Source organism: Quercus suber, unplaced genomic scaffold, assembly GCF_002906115.3.
Source record: "Quercus suber isolate HL8 unplaced genomic scaffold, Cork oak 2.0 scaffold_681, whole genome shotgun sequence".
In the NCBI taxonomy this organism is placed as follows: domain Eukaryota; kingdom Viridiplantae; phylum Streptophyta; class Magnoliopsida; order Fagales; family Fagaceae; genus Quercus; species Quercus suber.
In genome coordinates, this window is record NW_027070122.1 from 311,769 (window position 1) to 336,097 (window position 24,329).

Genomic DNA, 24,329 nt, shown 5'->3' on the forward strand with positions numbered 1-24,329 from the left:
TTTGACCCCTCCCTCCTCAAAGACCTTGATCTATTTCTGAGCCAGGGAGAATGTCAGTTTCCTGCCCTCGTACTTTAGCTGCTGCATTCATCACTAGGATTTCTCCCTAATTCTTTCTTTCCTTTGGATCTCTTGGTGCAGAGCTCGCACTTGTCTCCAAAGATCTTTTACTTCTTCACTCCAACTACTGGCCTAGGTTCTATTGACCTGGCTGGTTGGCGTTTCCTCCCTCCTTGAAGGAGAAGGAGATAGGGTTATAGTGAAGCTAGACTCCCTTCCGTCGCTAGGATGTTCTCTTCTATTCCCAACCTACATACGGTGGGGTCAGGTGGTCGACCTAACTAATCTACTAGATCTAGAACGTTTGGATCCGTCTCTACTTGCCATACTTGTAGTATGTTCTTCCCAAACCTACTGCTTGGTGGAATTTCCCACAAACGGCGCCAATTGTAAGAGCGTTGCCCTGCTTCTCTTGGATTAAGATACTAAGCAAAAGATGTGTTACAATTAATTTATGACGTGGGTTGATATTGATCCACAATGGGAAGTTGGGAAGTTTGGACAAGAACACGTAAAAAACCAGAATCTCCTTTATTAATTTTAGTGTCATATGTTACATTATCCCCTTTTTGAGTCTTAGTTTCTTCCTTTTATATGAGCTATACTCTTCTTCATCTTTTGTCCCAGTCCACCTGGATTGCCACTTGGATTGCCTCTGATCTTATCGGGCCCTTCTTTTCATGGTTTTTCATCATGAACGGAGATTTCTGAGGTATTTTTCATTGTTCAGAAGTCCACTTGAATAACTCCTAGTCTTATCTAACTCTTCTTTTGCAGGTTTTTCATCATGGATGGAGACTTCGAGGGCTCCTCCTACTGTTCAAACTGTTCCTCTGCATTGAATGTGGTGATGTCAGGCTGGCAACCTATCTCAATGTGGAGGCGGTTGTGGAATCTCCAGGAACCTTTAAAGGACTATCTTGTAGAAGTTTGGTCTTTCTGTTCAAACTGTTCCTCTGCATTGAATGTGGTGATGTCAGGCTGGCAACCTATCTCAATGTGGAGGCGGTTGTGGAATCTCCAGGAACCTTTAAAGGACTATCTTGTAGAAGTTTGGTCTTTCTGCTACTTATCTCGTTAGCTCGAATAGACCTTGGAGGTGACCTTTGTATGCTGCCTGGGTGGATGTTGGGCATAACCGAGGACTCGAGGTTTTGCGTGCATTGATTAAGAAATGGGTTGGCCATCGTGGGGTTGATCCCTATTTCTTGGGCTGATATTCTCATTGGGCCCATTGTTTTTTATTTATTTATTATAATTAGGCCCAAGACTTGTTTTTGTGTTCGCCCCACTACAATGCCCTTTATATTACTTATTTGTTATGTGTATTTTTAAAAAATATTTGAATAAAGAAATTTCTTTACACCTATATTTCTCCAATCCAACTCTAATGTCATCTCCCAGGTGTGGGACATCTAACTCTTAAAAAAATTATTTCTAACACTAATAAACATGAGAAATGAAAAATAAAAAAGAACATTAGATTTTTTTTTTTTTTTTTTTTTGATAAGTAAGAAAGAATGTTAGAATTTTATATGAATATGTTACTCTTGTTTATTTTATATTCACATGTTGTTTTATATTAGCATAGCCATCACTCTATTATTAAGCAACAGCTATGGCATGTTCCATACTTCCATTGAGCTTCAGGTCAATGCCAAAAATTAAAAAATAATATGCCAGATAAGAAATCAAGTGTAAGAAACCAAAAGCTATGATGGCACATCTCAGGTTTGCCTCCCACCTAAAGGGCTTGACAAAAATAGCAATGTATTTTCTTACAGCACATCCTTAGTTGATTTAAAAACTATGTAAAACTAAATTCTGACTGAAGTTCAACTTGTATGAGATAGTTCAACACATTTCACATAAGAAGATAAAGTAAAAATGAAGAAATATATAAAAGGAATACCTGGAATCCCCAGAATAATGAAAATATATATCTGGTTACGATGCTATGTTCCGTAGTAAGATTGACAGCTGCCTTGTAGATTCCATAAGGAAAGCCATCTTCAGTAAAACAAGCAGCGGCATTGTCATTGTCTGTCCATGCTGAATTATTGGGAAAATGTTTAAAATTTTTCCCATCCCCACAATCTATTAATCTCGTGCATGCATCGAGTCCAGATTTATGACAGGCAAGTCGAAGACATTGATTAACCCTCTAAGAGAGGAAAGATGAAAGAGGACGTAAAATGAGAAAATTAGTGAATCATTGAAGAAAAGTCTTTATGCATGTAGCAAACAGAATAATTGGCCAAGTAGAAATAAAAAGCAACAGTTGGCAGACTTAACCCTCTCATGCTTGTAATTTATGTATTTGATTATTTTGGTCCCCTGTTGTATACTTCCTGTATACTTGGGTGACTCATTATTGAGTTTTTGAATAAAATTTCCTTTACTTATCAAAAAAAAAAAAAAAAAAAGATTACGAATTCCAATAAGACAATAATGTCAAAACCTCCTCTTTCTCTTTTTTTTACTCAAAACATTATTAACAAAACTGAGAACATAAATGATGCAATGTTTGGTTTCTTTCCTATTCCTTTTCTTTTTGCCTTTTTTTTTTTTTTTGGGGGGGGGGGGGGGGGGGTGGTGTCAAGGAATGTTTGACTTAATATTGCTTCTGAAAATTGTTCACCCAAGGTTGCATTTTCACCTGCAATTTATGTTTCATAAAAGGTAGATTGAACAAAAAGATGCTTCGCTATAATGAAAATTTCTACAACGAAACATAATTTCATGTACAAGAGGAAGTGTAAAGTTCAAAAGAAACTTCCAAAAACAGCAAGAAGAAACTTGCCAAAAAGAAAGCAAGTTCAACACATGTCTTCAGTGATATAACAACCTGCGCTTACCTGCAACCCCAAGAGATACCAGCATGACCCAACAACATGGCCAGACAACATGAAGGTGAGAAGATTTATAATGAAATTCGCCCATGCTGACTCAAATACAAAGCCACTTGGAGACTGGCCAGCAAGTAGAGGTAGGAACCTATACAATCTAGGAGTGTACTGAACAAGAACAGCTGCCCGTAAAAGATTTTTAGCATGATTTGCTCCTCGCAAAGAATTTGGTAGAACTAACAACATTATGATCTGCATTTAAAAATAATAATAAAAATAATTTATGACAAGGACAGAAATTCAAAACAAACTTATCATTTAAATAAAACCCATACTACCATAAAGGTATTTAAACAGATTGATTAATACATGAAACCATCTTATAGGGGAAAACTTGATCACACTTAGAAGATCTACTACCACATATTGCACTTTTCTAGGAGGCAACTTGATTACTTGGAAAAGTAAAAGTAGACATTAATATCCAGATCTAGTGTAGAGGCTAATTACAAGGCCATGACACATACGTCATGCGAACTTATGTGGATTAAGCATCTACTTAAATAATTACGGTTTGAAATGCAGTTGCCTATGACTTAGTATTGTGAATGTTGTTTACTGTGAAGGTGTTTAGGGTTTGATAAGTCAACCCTAACACATAAAATATTATTTATATATAAAGTACATGATATCACTGTTTTGCCCCTATTACTCATAACACTCCCCCTCAAGTTGGAGACTATATATCATACAATCCTAGCTTGTTACATAATAAACCCAAACGAGTCTTACACAAGGCTTTAGTAAACATATCAGCAATCTGGACTCTTGTAGAAATATATGGAGTAGCAATTATGCCATCTTCTACTCTCTCCCGAGTAATATGACAATCTATTTCAATATGCTTGGTTCGCTCATGGAACGCAAGATTGAAGGCAATGTAAATTGCTGCTTGATTATCACAATGCATAGTCATAGGCAGCTTCACAACGAATCTTAATTCCTCAAGTAAATGCTTAATCCACATAAGCTCACATGATGTGTGTGTCATGGCTCTATACTCAGCCTCTGCACTAGACCTGGCAACAATAGTTTGTTTCTTACTTCTCCAAGTAATCAGATTTCCTCCCAGAAAAGTGCAATACCCAGTAGTGGATTTTCTATCTAATGGTGATCCAACCCAATCAGCATCAGTGTAGGCTTTTACCTGTAGGTGACCATTAGCTTTATACAAACGACCATGGCCTGGATGTGCTTTAAGATACCTCACAATTCGAATAACTGCCTCCCAATGTGGAAGGCGAGGATTTTTCATAAACTGGCCCAAGACACTAACTGCAAATGATATATCTGGGTGAGTAATTGTGAGATAATTTAATTTACCAACCAAACGACGATATCTCTCAAGATTAGATAACAGCTCCCCCTGATCTTCATACAATTTGACATTCGGATCCATAGGAGTCTTCACTGGTTTAGATCCTAACAAGGCAGTTTCTTCCAAAATATCCAACACATACTTCCTCTGTGATAAACTGATGCCTTCTTTAGATCGTGCTACCTCAATACCCAAGAAATAACGAAGTTTACCCAGATCCTTAGTTTGAAAGGAGTTTTGAAGGTATCTTTTCAAATCATCAATACCCTGCTTGTCATCTCCCGTTATTATAATATCATCAACATATACTATCAACAAAATCTTTCCTCTATCAGAGGTATGAGAAAACACAGAGTGATCAGAATGGCAACGTCGCAATCCAAACTTCAACACTACTTCACTAAATTTACCAAACCAAGCTCTGGGAGATTGTTTCAGACCATGGATTGCCTTATGCAACCTACACACTTTTCCAGACTCCCCCTGAGCAACAAACCCAGGTGGTTGCTCCATATACACCTCTTCCTTCAAATCGCCATTCAAGAAGGCATTTTTAACATCTAACTGAAATAATGGCCAACCCAAATTAGTAACCAAGGAGATCAAAATCCGAACAGAAGAAATTTTAGCAACAGGTGAGAATGTCTCGACATAGTCAACACCGTATGTTTGGGTATACCCTTTGGCAACCAAACGAGCCTTCAAACGCTCAATAGAACCATCAGGCAAATACTTCACAGTATACATCTAACGACAACCAACAGTAGTTTTCCCTAGAGGACGAGTAACCAAAGACCAAGTAGCATTTTCAGACAAGGCAGACATTTCTGCCTCCACAGCAGATTTCCAACCAGAGAGGGACATAGCCTCCTGAACAGACTTAGGAACAACAGTAGAATTCAAGGATGTGGTAAAGGCATGAAGAGATGAAGACAAGTGACCATAAGAGACAAACTGAGAGATAGGGTGAGAGGTACAAGAACGCTTACCTTTGCGCAAAGCAATTGGAAGAGAGGCAGGACCAGGAGTCGAATCACTAGGCGGGGTCGAAGTCTCTGTTGGAGGTTTCTGCTAATGACAATATACCTGGAGTGGTTTCTGAGGAGATTCAATAGGAGACACAGGTGGTAGGAGAGGAAGACAAGGAGGAGAACTGTCACTAGCAGCCGAAGGAGAGAAATAGGACTGAGATTCATCAAATATGACATCAGCACTAATGAAACGACGCCGAAGGGTAGGTGAGTAACATTGGTATCCCTTTTAAGTACAAGAATACCCAAGAAAAACACATTTAATGGATCTAGGATCAAGTTTGTCACTCCCTGGACCTAAGATATGAACATAGCACACACAACCAAAGATCTTAGGAGGTAGATGAAACAAAGGTGCATCAGGAGAGAGCACAGTATAAGGGATTTGACCACCTAGAATAGTGGAAGGTATACGATTAATTAGGTGACAGACAGTGAGAACAGCATCACTTCAATATGATTTGGGAACACGCATATGAAACTTTAAGGCACGAGTGACCTCTAACAAATGATGCATTTTGCATTCAGTAACATTATTTTGTTGTGGAGTATGGGGGCATGAAGATTGGTGAATTATACCATGATCATCAAAAAATTGAGACAAAGATGTATCAAAATATTCACGAGCATTATCAGACCGAAAAATACGCAGTGAAGCATTGAACTGAGTCTTTATTTCCATGTAAAATGATTTGAAAATTGAGTACAATTCAGACCGTTCTTTCATAAGAACTACTACTAACACAACTCTCACGCCTAGAGGCAAAAGACACCCTATGGTGTTTACCCAACTGACATGCTTCACATTGTAAAGACTCAATTTGACAACATGACGGAACTAATGGCTTCAAATTCTTGAGAGATGGATGACCAAGGTGACAATGATGCTGAAGAGGCGAGATAGACAAATGAGAAGCCACTAAACGGGAAGAACCACATCGATCCAAGTAATAAAGTCCGCTAGCTTCATGCCCTCCACCATCTTCCCCATCTTGAGATCTTGAAAGATACAATGAGTGGATAAAAAAATGGCAGCACAATTCAAAATTTTAGTAAGCTTACTAATTGACAAAAGATTAAAAGAAAAATCAGGAATATATAAGACAGAAGAGAGAGAAAGATTAGGACTGAGATTGGTAGTGCCCAAACTAGAAACTGTAGTGGCTGAGCCATCTGCCAATGTGACATTGGGAAGACTACTAAATTGCTCAAGGTCAGAGAGTAAACCCGAGGTACCTGTCATAAGATCAATAGCACCTGAGTCAATGACCCAAGGGTCCTGAGTGGCAAGACAAGCAGCAGAAGTACCTTGTTGAACCAAAGTAGCAGTAGAATCAGACCTAACAAAGTTGGAATGCAGAGACAGGAGGCGATTGTACTCTTCCTCGGGAATAGAGACTACTTTGGATGTTGGTGGAAGTGAATGTGAAGGCGGTTCTTGAACTTGAAAACTAGCTTGGTGAGCCGAGGGTTTACCATACAACTCCCAACAAAAGTCTACTGTATGGTTCTCGCCATGACAATAAGTGCACTTACGAAGACCACGTCCTTTACTACGACCCCCTTGTTCACTACCATGGCCCCCACGACCTCGACCTCCACGACCACCTCTAGTACTCCTCATATAAGTGGTAAAGGCAGATTTATCACCAAAAGGTAATGCATCAATATTGGAGGAAGAGAAAGGGTCAGTACTCAAATCAGATATGTGGCCTGTCGAAGTCTACAAAAAACTTCACTCAATGAGATTCTCAAAAAAAAAAAAAAAAAAAAAAAAAAACTTCACTCAATGAAGAGAGGTCTAGACTAGCTAAAATTTGTGATTTTACTGGATTCAAACTTTTTGGCAATCCAAAGAGGAAGCGAGCAACATGCATAGAATCTCATTGTTTCTTCATAATTTTAACATCAGAGGAAAATAGGCTGATAAATATTGAGTTCTTCACATACACCCTTAAACTTGTTATAATAGTCTTCCAAAGACATATCACTCAAACTCAAGGAGAAATAATTTTGATGAAGATCATAAATCCGCTTCAAATTGTTAACACCAGAGTAAAGTTCCTTGGCTTGTTCCCAAACAAGTTTAGCAGTTGGTAAGAAAACCAAACTACAACTAATCTTAGACTCCATGCTGTTCCACAAACAACTCCTAATTTGTGCATCTTCAGCTCTCCAATTAGCAAATTTAGGGTCTGTAGGTACAGGAGGTTCCTTAATCACGTAATCAAACTTCTTTCTACCAAGAAGAAAAACTTCAATTGCCTGTGCCCACTGAGCATAATTACTACCATTTAGACGAATGGAGGTAATTGATAACATATCAGGAGATAAGAAATAATTAAGGGGCCGAGCACTGTCTTTGGACTCCATAATAGCAATCTGAAGAACAAACTAACACTAAAAAAATATGTTGAACTGAATTAAAACAAACTCCAACCAACAACCAATGTACTTCAACCAATCAGCCACGCCAACAGCAACTCATCTATCAAAGAATCAACGCCAAACTATTCCAAAAATAAGGCAGCAACAAATCCATACCAACACCAAAAAGAAATTCCCAATCCACCACTAAACATCAACCTAAGGCTGCCTAAACAAATAATCAGAGAACGTATTGAAGAAGAGAAGAAAAATCAGACCATGGTTGAAACCCTCAATTGAAAAACTCAGGCGGCGCTAGGGTGCAGGAGCGGCGGCGTGAGGACCAGCGAGTAAGCTAGGGGGTCGCCGGAGTAGGGCGAGTAAAACCCTGCCTCTCTCGCAGTCAAGCGACGTCGATCTGGTGTCGCGAGACCGGAGAGAGGGTCATCAACGCTGGACAACTCCTTCAGCCACTAAATCGAGATCGTCGGAGGTCTCTATTAGGGTCGTTGGAGCTAGCAGGTAAGGTTATGGTTGCCGGCGACAACAATATCGGTGGGTGGTGGTCGGAGGGTTAACGGCAGCGGCGGGTTGGTGGCTTTGATACCATGTTGTTTACTATGAAAGTGTTTAGGGTTTGATAAGTCAACCCTAACACATAAAATATTATTTATATATAAAGTACATGATATTACTGTTTTGCCCCTATTACTCATAACAGTGAATATCAAGTAACAATTCATACTGCCTTTATTCTTGTGTTTCATGAGCAAACCAAGCATATAGAGTGGGATTGTCATCTTGTTCGAGAATGGGTAGAAATTGGTGTAATAGCTACTCCATATGTCTCTATAAGAGCCCAAGTCGCTGATATGTTATGAATGTGTTGTGTAAGACTCATTTGGATTTGTTATGTACCAAGTTGGGATAGTATGACACATACGTCCTAGCTTGAATGTAAGTGTTATGAGATTTTTATTAAGTCAAGGAAAAATATTAATATCATTGTAATCACCCACATATATAAATTATAATTTTGAGTGTTAGGCTAATTAACTTTGGCCACAATTACACCCTGAAACAATAAGCTAGAAACTAGAATAGTCAATAAGAAGATTGTAACACATTAAGTGCATGGATGTGTTATATGTAGATGGTGATAAATACAAAGTTGATGAAGGGAAGAGGATGATTGAGAGAGGGTTATTACTTGAGGAAGAGGTAATACAGCAAACAAGTCAATAAAAAAGCATCCACGAATGTAATTAAGAGCAATTTTCTTTGGATGGTCAACTAACTCTCCAGCACCAACCACTCGCGACTCTGGGGCCACATATGCCAACCTAAACTGCAGAAAAGCAAATTATATAATTTAGTCCAGACTAGAGGAAAGGCTTCAATCAAAGCTAAGACAATTACTAAGGGATTAACGATTGGAGGCATTGGATATTATGAATCAAGTTCTCAAATTAAGACATGTGAAATATGAAAGATGGAACCCATAAAATTCTTTTATAACAGTATTTCACTTTGTTATATCTATATTCTTTTTCAATAGCATACAGTATATTAAAATAAATGTATGAGGATGCGTATGATATACGACATAAGATGAATATGTACAGAAAAAAAAAAAAAAAAAATCATATTTTTTTGGATTCCTCTTATTTGTGATTGTTATTAAGCGCCAAAGCTTTTGTATAGAACCTGTACACCTAAGTCACTCCCTGTAATAAAATCATCTATTAATAAACATGTACAATGCCAAGATTTTAGATAGGACTAGCTGATGTCCCGCTCAATGTGTGTGTATGTTATAAGTTCATTTTGAAATATTTGATAAGAAATTATTCTTATGGCCAATTTGTAATACTCATATATTATAATATTTGAGAAATAAGTTTCAATTATTTACATGACATTAGAAAAAGGAAAAATGTAATTTTTTTAAATTAATATAATTTAGGATATGAACCTGTTGTAATATTGCTTGCGTAAATTGGCAAATATTTAATTAACTTTCCAACTTAAGAACATAATTATTCTTTTTAAGTGACTAAATATACCCACAAAACAATAAAAATTATTTTCAAACTTTTCTATCCACTACCTTTCGATTACATTCATTGAACATGAGAAATTTGAGGATGAGGTCGTGTGTTCCAAACCCACTAAATGAATGTGCAACTTCCCAATAAAAAAAGATAAGAAAAGAAAAACAATCTTCGACCATGGAGCTTTGTTTTCAAGCATAATGCAATTTATAGAACATGATGGGAGGAAAACAATCACCATGACCAGAATCCACACAGAACTAATGTGATGTTTGGTTTGGCTCATCTACAACTCTGAATAGAATCCACACGGAACTAATGTGATGGTTTGGTTTGGATCATCTTTTAAGATTCCTAGAAATCCTGAGAGGAGTACCAAGCATTCCCTTATTTGGTTGTAAATAGCTCAAAGGAAATTAAATGCCCACGGCCATTCTAAATTCCCATCAAACCTCACATTTACAAGAATGTACATTCCCTCCAAAAAAAGGTGGTAGCCACATTCTCAGGCCATAAGAAAGCTTAATTTTTAAAAATGACAATCAAATTAGACTCTGAAATGATAAAGTATTCATTTTTTTTTTTTTTTTTTTTACAATTCAAAAAGAATTAAACTTATTTTCCTCCTCAAAAATCTATCAAACCAAATAATTAATCAATTTATGTTTACAAAAACAGTTCATACAGAGTTTAAGTTTAAGTTATGTTAATGCAAGGTGTTCATGCATAGGAGTCAGTTTTTGGAATGGTTTGTGCTATGCCCTTTTGGCAATGCCTATCAATCTATATTTACAAACTAATCAATGCGAGGGGTTTATCTCACTCCTTAACTCTTTTTTCCTTTTTCTTTTTTCTTGTTTCTGGTTTTTTTAAGTTACATGATAATTTTTGGTAAACTTTTTTTCCCTCAATTTTATTTAAGGTTTTTTGAGATAATATTATTGGTATTTTCAAGAAAAATTAGGACAGAAAGATATTTTATTTTATTTTATTTTTAATACATATAAAAATAAGAAATTATATTTTAGAGAAAAGTAAACAGTTATGAATACACTCAACTATCTCCTAAGAAGTATCAAATATACAAAGAATCTATAAAGTCTAAAATATTAGATGATCAATTGTATTTTAGAAAAAAGTAAACAGTTTTTGGAAACAGTTATGAATACACTTAATTATCCCCTAAGAAGTATCAAATATACAAAGAATCTATAAAGTCTAAAACATTAGATAATCTACCCTCATCTACTAATAATCAATGGAATAAAGAGCGAATAAACATTGAATTGACCTCTCAATTGACAACTCCTGTGCCACAAAAGTTCTTCTATTTCTCTCTCTTGACAAGTTCCATATTAGACATGACGATACCACAATCCAAGCAGTAACTCTACCATGTGGCAATTAAATAAAAAATACAAAATTTAAACTGGCTTTTCATGTTTCAATGTTCAGATCTCTTCTAACTGCAAAGATGTTACAAGATATCTAAAACAAAGGTTACTCTGAAACTAATAATGCCTGGATCAGCAAGCACTCAAACATAGTGTAGCAGAACTCTATTAGCAAGAATTATTCCACAATAACAATAATTTTAAATTTTAAATTAGCTTCAACATATAGTCCATATTAGCAGGTTAATTAAAAGAACTACGTAATTGCAATAAATTTTAAAAAATGAAAAGAAAAAAAGCAAAGAGCTTCTGCAAAGGGAAGAGAAGTAGCAGTCACCTGAAGAAGCATGTGAAAGAAGTATATCAGATCAGTCATACTTCTGAAAACCACAATTGTAGTGGTCATGGGCCAGTTAATTATTATACACTTGTTATCCTGCATTCAAAGGGTGGGGGAAAGCAAGTAAAGTTTTTGCTATAGTTAACCAAGATTTTTTTTTAATCAGTAAATGCAAATTTTATTTAAATAAAGATAAGTACAGCACAACCACAGTACACAGGCACTGTACAGGGGCTGTTAAAAAACAGATGAAAGTACATAAATCCATAAAAACCAGCATATCAGAGAAAGAATGACAACTTAAGGCTGCCATCGGTCATACAGAGTGCGTAAAGATAACATCTTCATATTTGAGTGCAAGCCTTCTATCCCACTCCTCAAACATACAACACCTATCTACCACACACACTCTCCACATGCTCAAATTATCCGTTGTAAGGATTCTCCCATTAGCCATGGTCTACACAAAAAAAGCTACCTTAGATGGAACTTCACCTTCCAAATACTCTTCCACAGAAATAACTGAAATTCTCTAGAATAGAGATCTTTGTAAAAAGATTTACCTCAAATCACCACTTTTGGTAAGGGTTCACCATCACAATCCTCAGCAAATCCCCCAATTTTGACCAAGTATAATTGAGAAACAAAGGGGTGCAAAATCTCCAATGCCCAATCTTGGCAAGCACGATTAAGCACTAAATCCTAAAAAACATCATGTATATGTATATAATCTACCACCATAGCCTCTTTGTCTCAAGCTAGACAATGCAGGTCCAAAAAAGCTTCTTAAGAATTACATCACCACACCGGTAGTCGCACCAAAAACAAATCCCTGAACCATTACCCACTTCGAAGAAAATGAATTGTGCAAAACTATTCCACCCAATCCTGATATGTTTCCACAAGTTACATCCATGAGACCCCGAAGTCTACCTACCCCCAATAACTCCATACTTTGTAATCGTATGCCAAAAGCCTCTTTTTCAAAAGTAAATCTTCACAGCCATTTCCCTAATAGAGCTTGATTAAATTATACCAAGCTATGAAGGCCTAAGCCCCCCTGTTGGACAGGTTTGCAAACCGTCCACCACCTCACCAAATGGAATTTTACACAATCATCCATCCCACCCCACAAAAAATCTCATTGCAGCTTTACCAAATGCTGCGCAATGCTGACAGGAAGGGAAAATAAATAGATATAGTAAGTAGGTAGGCTAGAAAGAATACTCTTAATCAAAGTAAGCTGCCCCACCTTGGATAGATAGATCTTCTTCCACCCTGCCAATATTTTCAATTTTTTCTAATCCCACATCTCCATGGACTTAAACATTTCCCTCAATGGAAGACCCAAATACTTTAAAGGGAAAGTAGAGATCTTACTTTTTTTATGATGATGAACAACAAGAAAAAATAAAACAAACAGCAAAAAAGAGGGAAAACAGGAAACTATTCTAAGAGAAAACATAAACTCAGAGAGAGAAGAATAATCAGTAAGACCCCAACAATGAGACCACTCAAAAAGACTACGCTAGCATAAAACCTTTAACTCATCCAACGTCTTTTCAGTGTCCTCAAAGGAACGACGATTTCATTCCAACCAAACAATCCACATTAAGCAACTTGGAATCAAATTCCAAATGTTCGAATTATGCTTCCCAAGCCACTGATGCCAACAAAATAACAATTTTGCCACCAATCCTGGCATAACCCAATGTATACCAAAAGCCTAAAGCATAAACGTCCATAAGGTATGTGTAACAGGACAATGAAGAAGAAGATGGTCTACCGACTCCCTATCACAACAACACATACAACACCAATTTGCTAAACGGCGACCCCTAAGCATGAGATTATCCAAAGTGAGAATCCGATCATAAGCAGCCAACACACTAGCTAGATCTTCAATATCATGCACATCCCCTACCGAAGCCATCTCTGACTTGCCAAGATTCATTTTTAATCCCAAAACAGCTTCAAAGCAAAGCAGTTCAAATCTCAAAAAACCAATTTGCTCACTCTCATCACCACAAAAAATTAAAGTGTCATCTGCAAACAAAAGATGAGTCACCAAAAAAAAATCAAAGTGTCATCTGTTAAGGGTTCACTGTAATAATTGACTTGAGTATACATTAAAGATGTAGCTGCTAGGGCTTTAACCTGTGAATGTAAGCCATCCAGCTAAACCACGTAATCTGCTCTTTTCTCTTTCTTGGTTCCACTTCTCTATATTATTTTATTCTCATCTTTAACAAGGCCCTTTGCAACATCAATCTTCTGCACCACTCTCTTATCCCAAAGCAATAAAATGCCACCGGAATCCCCTACCATGTCCAAACAATCCCCATCCACAAATTGACTCCCCCACAGACTCCGCACCACACTACAGTTAATTACCTCCATTTTCGTCTCCTGTAAGAAAAGAATATCCCCCTTCCACATTCTAAGAGCATTCCTCACCCTCAACGTCTTTTCTCAGTCATTCATACCTCTCACATTCCATGTGATGAGTCGTAAATTCATGATGTTCTAAAGCACACTATTCTTTCGACCAGCACTATTGCGGCCCCCTCCTTGTGTCATAATTGTCTGTCGAGATCAAGTTCTTGAGTTCCCTCATCCCTTTCATACCAGATTTCAACTTTTCTACTGTGAATTTGGTGACATTGTAGCCTCCAACTACTCTCAATTGACGTACAATCTAATAGCCTCCTCCTCGAAGCCCGCAAGGAAACTCCCAAAAATTTGCTAGTATACAGTCTTTACCTTTTCTTTATCTTTCCATTGTGACAGGATAAATTTTCAAAAGATTGAGTGCAATGCTGGAAATGAAAACCTTTTTTTTTTTCCCTTGATAATTAATGAAAATTTTATTAAAAACAAAGCAAACACAAGTACTTTGGGAATGTACTATGGGGCAATACATTTGTCAATGAATACATATTATCAATTGTTTAATTCGAAACAGATCACGTGCCATCTATATGTTGGAATTAATAATATTTGAGAATAATCCCAAGATACTGAAAAATAAAGACTACCCAATAATAGATGTTGGCCACATGTTGAAAACTTTGAGACGTGATTAGAGCCTCATCAAGTGCACAAGCAAAACCCATCAAGATTAATAACTTCGAAATCAATCTAACATTATACTTTTTTTTTGATAGGTCAATCTAACATTATACTTCAAGAACAAGATCCATACCTTTAGTACATACAGCAAGAAGAAAAATAATGGGTCTACGAAAATTGCCACCAAGCAAGAACTGGCAAAAAATTTGTTCCATCGTTGCACAACTTTAGTATGAGGGTTCATGACCCCAGGAATATATTGTTGGAGAAAGGAAAAAGATCTCCTAGCCCAGCCTTTGGCATCCCCATAGAGCACATTATGGAACTAAAAAAACAACAAAAAAGCATAAGAACATCAAAATATTTGTACAACATTATTCTGCTAAACAAAAACTAGTGAAAATACACAACATGAAAAAGTCATAGGAAAATAAATGGTACAATAAAATGAATTTGAAGCCTCAAGAATTTTTTCATAGAACGATAACAAAGTGTTTGGACAACAATGTAGAGCACTTTCTTACTATAAGAAGTGGGGAAAAAAACACATAAACTGCAATGTAGCTAGAATTAAAAACTGTTAAATTTAAACAAAAACTAAATGTTTGAGTTATTTTCTCATTATTTGTTATATTAGCATATTAAATGGGCATTTGTGTAATCATGTTATAAACCCTAATATAAATAATTAAATATATGCTAAGGTGCTGGCTGACTGATTTAACACCAAAACCTTATTTTCTTCTTTTTCTCTGTCACTCTCTCCCTTTATTTTCCTCTTCTTCTTACTTCTCTTTAACCCAAATTTCCATAGTTTACAATTTAACTTGATATTAGAGCGTCCCTACGCAACCCTAGAACCCACTAGAACACAAGAAGGTGGCTGTATCTATTGATAGGAGGGTTGACGCCAGAATCTGTATGATGATGTCAATGCTGACACAAGTGCTGACATCAGCATTGGCATGGTCACCAAATTCCGGCGAAGACACCATCTAACTAGTCGGAATCTAGTGCTATTTTTGGTGTTGCTTATCATTGATTTTCCAATCTCCTTTCTTAGTGGTTTCCAACAGCTTGGATCGACTGGGCTTCCTTCCGTAGGGGCCAACTAGACTATAGAATAGCATATTTGATGTTGCTTTGTTGATTTCTTGTGGGTTTTGTAGTTTTTTTTTTTTTTTTTTTTTTTTTTTTTGGGTTCTTCGCTGTTTCTGCTGCCGAAATTGTTCCCCTCCAGATTTCTTCCTATGTAATTTGCATTTGGTATGTTGGTTTGTGACTACTTGTTGGAATTGAGTATTGTTCTAGTTGCTTGGAGTTGGCTGTTGTGATGTTGGTTTGTTGGCTTGGTATTTCTAATCTTGTTTGAGTTGTTTGACAATTTGAGTTTTGTATGGCTAAAGAAAAGACCACCACAAATCATCACTGATTAGATATGATGATATGCCTAAATCCATTACTTCAAAAAACTTGAATGGTTTGAATTATTTGCTTGGACACATGCAGTGAAAGTTTATTTGCATGGGAAAAAGAAATTAAAATATTTGACTGATCAACCACCTGATGTTAAAGCTTCAATTATGATGATTGGATGAGTAAAGATTCAATCGTTATGCAATGGTTGTGGCATAGTATGGAACCCCACATTGCTACTACTGTTTTTTGTGATTCTTTGAAGAAAATTTGGGACACTGTTGCAGAATCTTTTTCCCATCAAAGCAATGTTTCTTGGGTGTATAAGATTTATGAGAAAATTTTCACTATGAAGCAACCTAGGAAACCATTGTCTGAGTAATACAGTACTCTTAAAAATTTATGAGAGTAGCTATTACAGTATCAGCCTCTTACCACTGATTTGGAACAACAGAAGCGACATTGGAAATATTTTATGATTGCTTCTTTGCTATCTGAGTTAGACGCTAACTTACATGGATTCAAAGATCAGATTCCTGCTAGTGAGACCTTACCCACTGTTGCTAATGCCTATTCTCGACTATTGCACTCATCATTGGGATAAAACTCCATCGTTTTTTTTTTTTTGATAGGTAATCAGAGAAATATTATAAAAGAGAAAAAATAAAAGTACAAGTAGTTCATGATGATGAACAACAAGATTGAAGAACCAAACAGCAAAACAAAAGAAAAGGAAATCAGAAAGCTAAATTAAGGGAAAACATAAACTCTGAAAGAGACAAAGAATCAGTAAAGCCCCAACAACGAGCCCACTCAAAAAGACTACGCTGGCATAAAACCTTTAACTCATCCAACGTCTTCTCCATGTTCTCAAAGGAGCGACGATTTCATTCCAACCAAACAGTCCACATTAAGCACCCTGGAATCAAATTCCAAATATTTGAATTGTGCTTCCCAAGCCATTGATGCCAGCAAGATAACAAACTTGTCGTCGATCTTGGCATAACCCAATGAATACCAAAAGCTTGAAGCATGAAGGACCATAAGGAATGAGTAATAGGGCAATGAATCAAAAGATGGTCTACTGACTCCCCATCACCACAACACATACAACACCGATTTACCAAAGGACGATCCCTAAGCATGAGATTATCCAAAGTGAGAATCCGATTGTGCGCAGCTGTCCACAAGAAGAAGGCTACTCGCTTAGGAATCTTTGGTTTCCACACAATCTTTGGTTTCCACCTCCTTGGAGTCTTTAGATTTACTCTTAAGTAGTGGGGATTGTGGTAATTCTCATGGTGGTTTCCATGGCGGTCGTAGCGGCCATGATTTTTATGGTGGTTCTCGTGGGGGTGGTCGTGGTAACAGGAAGTGTGACCATTGTGGTGGTCTTAATAATACTGAACCTTATTGTTGGGTAAAATATGGGAAGCAAGATTATGTGAATTAGGTCATTGATGGTGTTGTACAGCCATAACCTAGTTCTACTCCATTGGATATACAACTTCTAGGTCTGATCCTCATGATGTACTTACTACTCAGCTTAGCGAGCTTGTTCAACAATTGTGCACTACTTCCTCAGTTGCTACATTAGATAATTCAGGTAATGTTGCATGTGTGGCTGGTTCCTCTCCATCCTGGGTCATTGACTCCGGTGCTAATAAACGTATATCTAGTATATTATCTCTCTTATCTGATTTACTGCCCGTTAAACATCATGTTGTTTTAGCTGATGGTTCTTCTCGACCTGTCCATGGGAAAGGTGTTCTTCATCCTAATAAGTCATCATCTTTACTTTCTATAAGTCAATTGACTAAAGCCTTACAATGTTCCATCGCCTTTGATCCTACTTCGTGTGTTTTTCAGGACCTCAACACCAAAAAGATGATTAGTTCGAGGCATGAGAAAGACGGTTTATATTATCTAGAGCCTAATGATTCTGTCTTCCACACCTTCTCAGCTTGGAGTGCTACCACATCTCCTATCTACTGGCATTTTCGTTTGAGTCACCCCTTGGCCAAGCTCAAGTTTGCCATTCCAGCATTAAGTCACGTGCTCAGTCTAGAATGTGAAGCTTGTCAATTAGGGAAGCATCTACGTAGTTTTTTTTTTTGGGGTAGTAGTGGTCATAGTTGTCAGTCTGAGTCTTCACCCTTGCCCATAAGATTCTAGTCAAGCAAAATGGTGAGGACAACTAATCCGTGCAATGGCAACGGAGCAACAAGCTAAGAGAGACAAGCGAACAAAGGAGATCAATGGTGTCAAGGCAAGAAATTTTTCTTTGGTATTTTGGTCATTATGCAATTTTGTGAGGATATTTTAAGAAATTCACACTTAAAAAGGAACTTTGATGGTGAACCCATATTTGCGTTTTCACTGGTGTTTTTGAAAAAGCTTGAGCTCTTTGTTTTTTGAAAACATGAGTTTTTGGCAATTTTAAAAATGTGATTTCTTTATATACGCAAAGCCAAATGTCTGACTTCTAGCATTTTCATACATAAATGCGCATTTTGATTATCATAACCCTTATCCAAATGGGCTCTATATCATCCTAATATAAATACGTGCTAAGGTGAGGGACTGATTAACAAAGCCCTAGACCTTTCTCAACTCTCTCTCTCCACTCTTCTTTTCTCTCCTTCAAACCTAATACGTGATATTTTACAACTGAGCTTGGTATCAGAGTTTACTGATCCAACCCTAAAAGCTTCGAGATCGAAGGAATGAGGTTTCTAACCAAGAAAACTACCTCCTTGTGTTGCCTGAGGCAGCCAACTAGACCTAGCGAGTGAACCTCAGCAATTTATGTCGTTTTGGTGTCGCGATGAACACACAGTCACTTGTTAGAGCCGCTGACCCATCAAGCTAGTGAATTGTGGTCATCGGAGGTACTATTGGTGATTGAAGGGTGAAGTTGTGGTTGTCTACATGAGGGATTTGGTTAAATATGGTTGCTGGTGTCAGGAGTTTTGTTGGTTTTGGTTGTTGATATTATGGAACACTAGAGCTAGTGGCAATGGGTGGTGTGTGAAGTTGATAGCATGTTAATCTTCCAGAAGTGTGTAGGGTTAAGATTAATTACACTAATACAACACATATTTTATATAATATTTCAAATACATTCTAACAAATTTTCCCCACACATATATTACTCATAAAAATAAAAATAAAAAACAAAAATAAAGAAAATGATTCAACCAGATTGTTCACAATCTTTTTTTTTTTTTTTTTTTTTTGATAGGTAAGAAAGAAATATATTCAAGAAAACTGCTAGATGCAAAATAGCATCAGCAAAATAGAAGTACAAAGAAGAAAAGAAAGCAAAAACATAAAAAACTTAAATTACAAAGAAAGAGAGCTAAGGAAAAGAGGAAGAGAGTCACTAGGTGTGAGTCCCCAAGCCCTAGCCCAATCAAAAAGGGAACCAAAAAAGAAAGCAAGCATATGGTCCTCGGATCTATCCAAATCCTCAAATGTCCGCTGATTGCGTTCCCTCCAAATACACCACATCAAACACAACGGAACTACTCAATCTCCCCACTTAATCCCTAATGTCCTTGTTAGAGCCCACTTTGCGGGGTAGTGTCTCTACCCATACGAGGTTACCGCCTAGCCACATCTGCGCTATACCTCAAAATGACTAGTCACAACTAAGATTCCTTGTAGTTGTTAATAAAGTCTAGTTCAACCCAGTATATGCCTAATGTGGGACTCATCACACACCCACACAATCAATTAAATTGGGGCATCACAGGAACAAAAATCGAGCATTTTGTCCTTCAACTACAAATGACGTAGGCTTTCCACAAGAGGTTGAGCTAGGGCCCTAATTCCCAATATTTAGAAGCAACATATGCATTCAAGGGACCAAGATTTTTTTTAACATATAAAAATAAAAATAAAAATAAATAAAACCAAATATGGAGCCAAAGTGGCTGGTGAGAACAAGTGCCTCCGCTAAAATTTTGCAAAACTTGGTCAGCCTGTATATATGTTTAACATACAAACCCAATGCATCAGCAAATTTGAAATTCATTGGTACTTTCAGTATATTATCACATTGGCCTATATCTGTTTATGATAATTTAGAACATCTTATTTGTGATGTTAATAATCCAATTTATGATGATTTAGAACACATTCTTTGTGATGTTAATAATCCAAAAAAGGTTTTGTTCTTCCATAAGACGACAACAACAACACAACAACACAGTCCCAGTTAAAGGTTTTGGGTTTATACTGATATAATGGCCCAAGAGGCCCAATTATGTTGTAAGCCCATGTAGGACTAACCCTAGCTTCTAGTCTCTATATATATCCCGTTAAGGATTTACTATAATAGTTGACTTAATTATACAATAAAGATTTAGCCACTAGGGCTTTATCCTATGCACATAGGCTGTCAAGCTGAACCACATAATCCCTTGTGTTATTCTCTCTTTCTTGCTTATGCTTCTCTATATTATTTTATTCTCGTCTTTAACAATCCCAAAAATTGTTCTTCAATAAGACATTTCAGCAATTATCTCTTTCATGCATAATCTAATCTATTTGTTGGGAATTTTTTAATGTGTTTTGATGATCATTGGTCATTGTGTTTTGTGAAAACTAAAGATCATGTAATGATACCTCGGCATCAAACTTAATAATTTCATTACCAAAACTTTCAGAAGGTATTAGTAGATTTGTACTTACAAATTTTATAACTAAATTTCATACATCAGCTATTGGTTCCTCATGGCAGATGTAGTTGAATGTTTGTTGTCCTATTCTCCTTTATATGTATCTTACATTTTCCCCTGCTGAACAAAGTGAGACCTGCCACTACAAGGAGGCTATTTATGATATACCTAATTGGAAATCCTGGGCTTTACATGCTTTCTGATGTACATAGATGTACAAAATAAATCTTTTAGCATTATTAACCTCCAGAATTCATTATAATATAAGAACAAAATTTTGACCTGGACAGTGCTCACTGTGCTGCAAATTATTTACTTGAATATTTATCTCCTTTGGGCCCTAAAGTTCTTTATTATGCAATCATAGAATTAACGAAGGTTGTTGCTATGCTTAGGAGAATGTATGTTGAACAATCATCAATAGAAATTTTAAACCGCATAAGAGCTGAATGTCAGATGCAGAGATAGCATTGGACATTTCAAACAGAAATTTCTAGATGCTAATAATAGTAGTTGTATAACTAATAAAATTAGATATAAACATCAGCACAGAATCCACAGAAAAGCTTCATACAAGAGCATGCATGAACAAGTATGGAAATATGGCATTGTTTTTTTTTTAATCAAACAGTTAAAACAAATATAAGAGAAAAAAATTTATGAACTGCAATAGAGATCTATGCTATTTATAACCAAGTTTTTGAGGGGAGAATTCTATTATAATACGGAACCCGCTATCAAACTTGAAATCCTTTTTTATCCCTTTTTAAGGACCCCCAAACTTGAGATCTACGCAACAAGTTAGCACAGAGTAAAGTTTTTAGCTATAATGTAGGCATTTGGCTAAGAATTTGGACTACCAAAGCATATAATGTTTTGATAGACTACCATAGCATATAATACAAGGCAACATAGAATAGCAATAAACTTATAAATTAACACAGGAAGAACAGCCCTAAGGTTAAGAAAGAAAAACACCTTAGGATCAAATACAGATGAAGCTTTTGAGTTCTTTTGTTGAGTGGCTCTGAAATTGTCATATGTTGGGCAAACTGTGCAATAAGGATCATTGCACACTCCTAACTGCCCAGACCTCAGTAAATGTTCATTTTTGGCAGCATAGTTGTCATTCGGCCAGTCATTCTGATCCTTTCCTCCGGAAGAAGTAAACTTTTCTGGCACAGGTTCTGCTTTTTTTCGTCCTGTTACACCTTGATTAACCGGAAAAAGACTTTCAGGTTTACGGCTAACATATAATGGACCACTCATCTGTGTGAATGGAGTCCTTCTTTCACTCCGTAAGGGACCAGTATAGCCCACAAGGTTAGTTTCACTATCATAGGAATCCAGTGAGTTCATAGGAATGGAAATCGATGCACTCCTTGTGGATACAAATCTCTGAAATCGAGAATCCGGATGTTCATCAAAGAACTGCGCATGTGTGTCTGAAAGCATTGGTATATCATCTTTTTCAAAACCAGCCATTTCTCATCAACTAGACCTACAAAAGAATGTAAACTAAACAGTTAGAATGAATATTTGCACCTGCTAGATAGCAATAAAAATAGTCATGCCACCACAATGCAAGTAAATATATTCAGTAACTTGGCACTAATGCTTTTCCAACTAGAAGGAAACAAAACCATATTCTAAGGCTATTCATTCAATCCTTATGATCTAAGTGCTTGCTCAAGATATCATAAATTCCCTTCTTCGTTGTTTCCTCTCAAGTAATGTAATCCAATATTCAAATTCTTGCTGTTTTTCTTATTCAACAATATTTAACTCCAATGCCACATGCAAGAATTCAGGATAACTTATTTTGCATTTCAGCCCACTAAGTGCAATAAAGCATCAGGTTATCCTGCATTATGCATAGAAACCCCCCCATATTTTGATAACACACATTAAAGCTCTTTTTTTTTTTTTTTGGTAGCCTAACTTTCATTTTTTATAATTAAAAAAAAAAATTAATAAGATAACACTCAAGAAAAGAAGAAAAACAAAATGGAGAACAAAAAATATAGTCACAGACAGAGGATAGTAGATGCATATATGGAGAGTAATGATGCGGCATGGGATACGTGGAATGACATGGCATGGCTGAATTTCACATAAGTCATATGGTTATTGTACTAAACCCACATTTGCCAAGTTTGTTGCAGTGTTTGAAAATTGAAGAAGAAATTAGTTGAAGACACATGCACATGCTAGTTTTTAGGAAGTTGTAAGAAGTAGAGAAGCCATGTGCTTTATTAAATCTAAACATGTGATAAATGTGAGTTAGTTATGGATGATGTTATCACTCAAATACACATGAACATGCATTGTAATTGGTAGATTGATTGTTAACAGATTTCCTCTCTCTAGAAAATGAAAGTATTAACAAAAATACATTTCAGACATGATTATGATTCTCTCTCCCCTTGTTAAAGGAGGAGGATGAGGTTGTGGGCTCAAAACCCAGTACCCAAAAAAAAAAAAAAAAGAAAGATTATCTTCTACTTCTAGATTAGTGTAGGACAATTTGACTTAAACAAAACAAAACAAAACATTTGCTATTAACATCGCAATCAAGAGTGAATTTAATAAACCTCTTGGAGCATCGCTCAACATAAAGCCAATTGTAAATACTAAATACTACAAGTACAAGGTTAGCAACACACTAGTAGAGTAAGCAAAGGACTTAGAAACCATTAGCAAAGAGTATGTCAGTGGTATTCTTGAAATCAAGAGGTGCTCTTGTAATACTGTCAAATAAAAGATTGCCATTGTAATAATAAGAATTTTTTTTTTTCCATTTTTGGGTTCTGCAATCTAATAAAACCTCACCAAATTCCAGTGGCATATAACTCATATGTATGTGCATTTGAGTGTACAATAACATAATCTAATAAAAACAAGTTGAAGACTTGGAAGGTAAAAAGAAGAGAAAGAAGATTTTTCAGGAAAAAAAAAGAAAAAAGAAAGAAACGAAAGTTGGAATAATTGGGTGTTGGAATACCTGATTGAAGAGAAGAGCTGAATAGTAGTAGCGGGTAGAAGGGAGCTTCAAACAAACAAACAAACAAAAAGACAGCAGGTTCTCTAACTCTCTCTCAGACAGAGTAAAATTGGATTTTGGTTCTGAAAATGGAGACGCTGAGACAGAATATATATATATATATATAAATAAATGGAGCAACGGCCATTTTTAAGCTCAGGGTGACTTAAAATAAAGAAAGAGAAAAAAGGAAAAGAGTTTTTAATAATAATAATAATACAAAAAGACAGCAGGTTCTCTAACTCTCTCTCAGACAGAGTAAAATTGGATTTTGGTTCTGAAAATGGAGACGCTGAGACAGAATATATATATATATATATATATATATAAATAAATGGAGCAACGGCCATTTTTAAGCTCAGGGTGACTTAAAATAAAGAAAGAGAAAAAAGGAAAAGAGTTTTTAATAATAATAATAATAATACTAATTCTGACTTTGAGGACTTTGAAAAGTCAGTTGTCGTGTGGGATGGGATGGACAAAATGGCGAAAAGAAAGGGTTTGTTGTTTGTTTTACATTTACATTTACGTTACATCACTTGCTTGCTTGCTAGGAAGTTTCAGCAGAGTTGGTGGGGACCAGTCTTCTGGGTCTCCGTCTCCATCCCCGTTTAAGACGGTGCTTCCTTATTTGCCTTCT

General features: G+C 36.4%; 1 protein-coding gene across 3 annotated transcripts; it reads right to left on the bottom strand.

Moving 5' to 3' along the window:
- Positions 1–1,602: 1,602 nt before the first annotated feature.
- Positions 1,603–23,876, bottom strand: LOC112012101 (probable cyclic nucleotide-gated ion channel 20, chloroplastic). Of its 3 annotated transcripts, none has more exons than XM_065766099.1 (7): positions 23,479–23,603; positions 21,625–22,147; positions 14,679–14,870; positions 11,471–11,569; positions 8,896–9,033; positions 2,919–3,161; positions 1,609–2,224 (listed from the first exon to the last, which is right to left on the bottom strand). In XM_065766099.1, the coding sequence occupies exons 2-7, from the start codon at positions 22,129–22,131 to the stop codon at positions 1,925–1,927; spliced, it is 1,479 nt and encodes a 492-aa protein (XP_065622171.1). In that variant the 5' UTR covers positions 22,132–22,147; positions 23,479–23,603; the 3' UTR covers positions 1,609–1,924. The 3 variants fall into 3 exon arrangements, with proteins under 3 accessions (XP_065622172.1, XP_065622171.1, XP_065622170.1); XM_065766098.1 differs by lacking the exon at positions 23,479–23,603 and adding an exon at positions 23,651–23,871 and having other exon boundaries at positions 1,610–2,224; XM_065766100.1 differs by lacking the exons at positions 2,919–3,161; positions 23,479–23,603 and adding an exon at positions 23,651–23,876 and having other exon boundaries at positions 1,603–2,224.
- Positions 23,877–24,329: the final 453 nt, after the last annotated feature.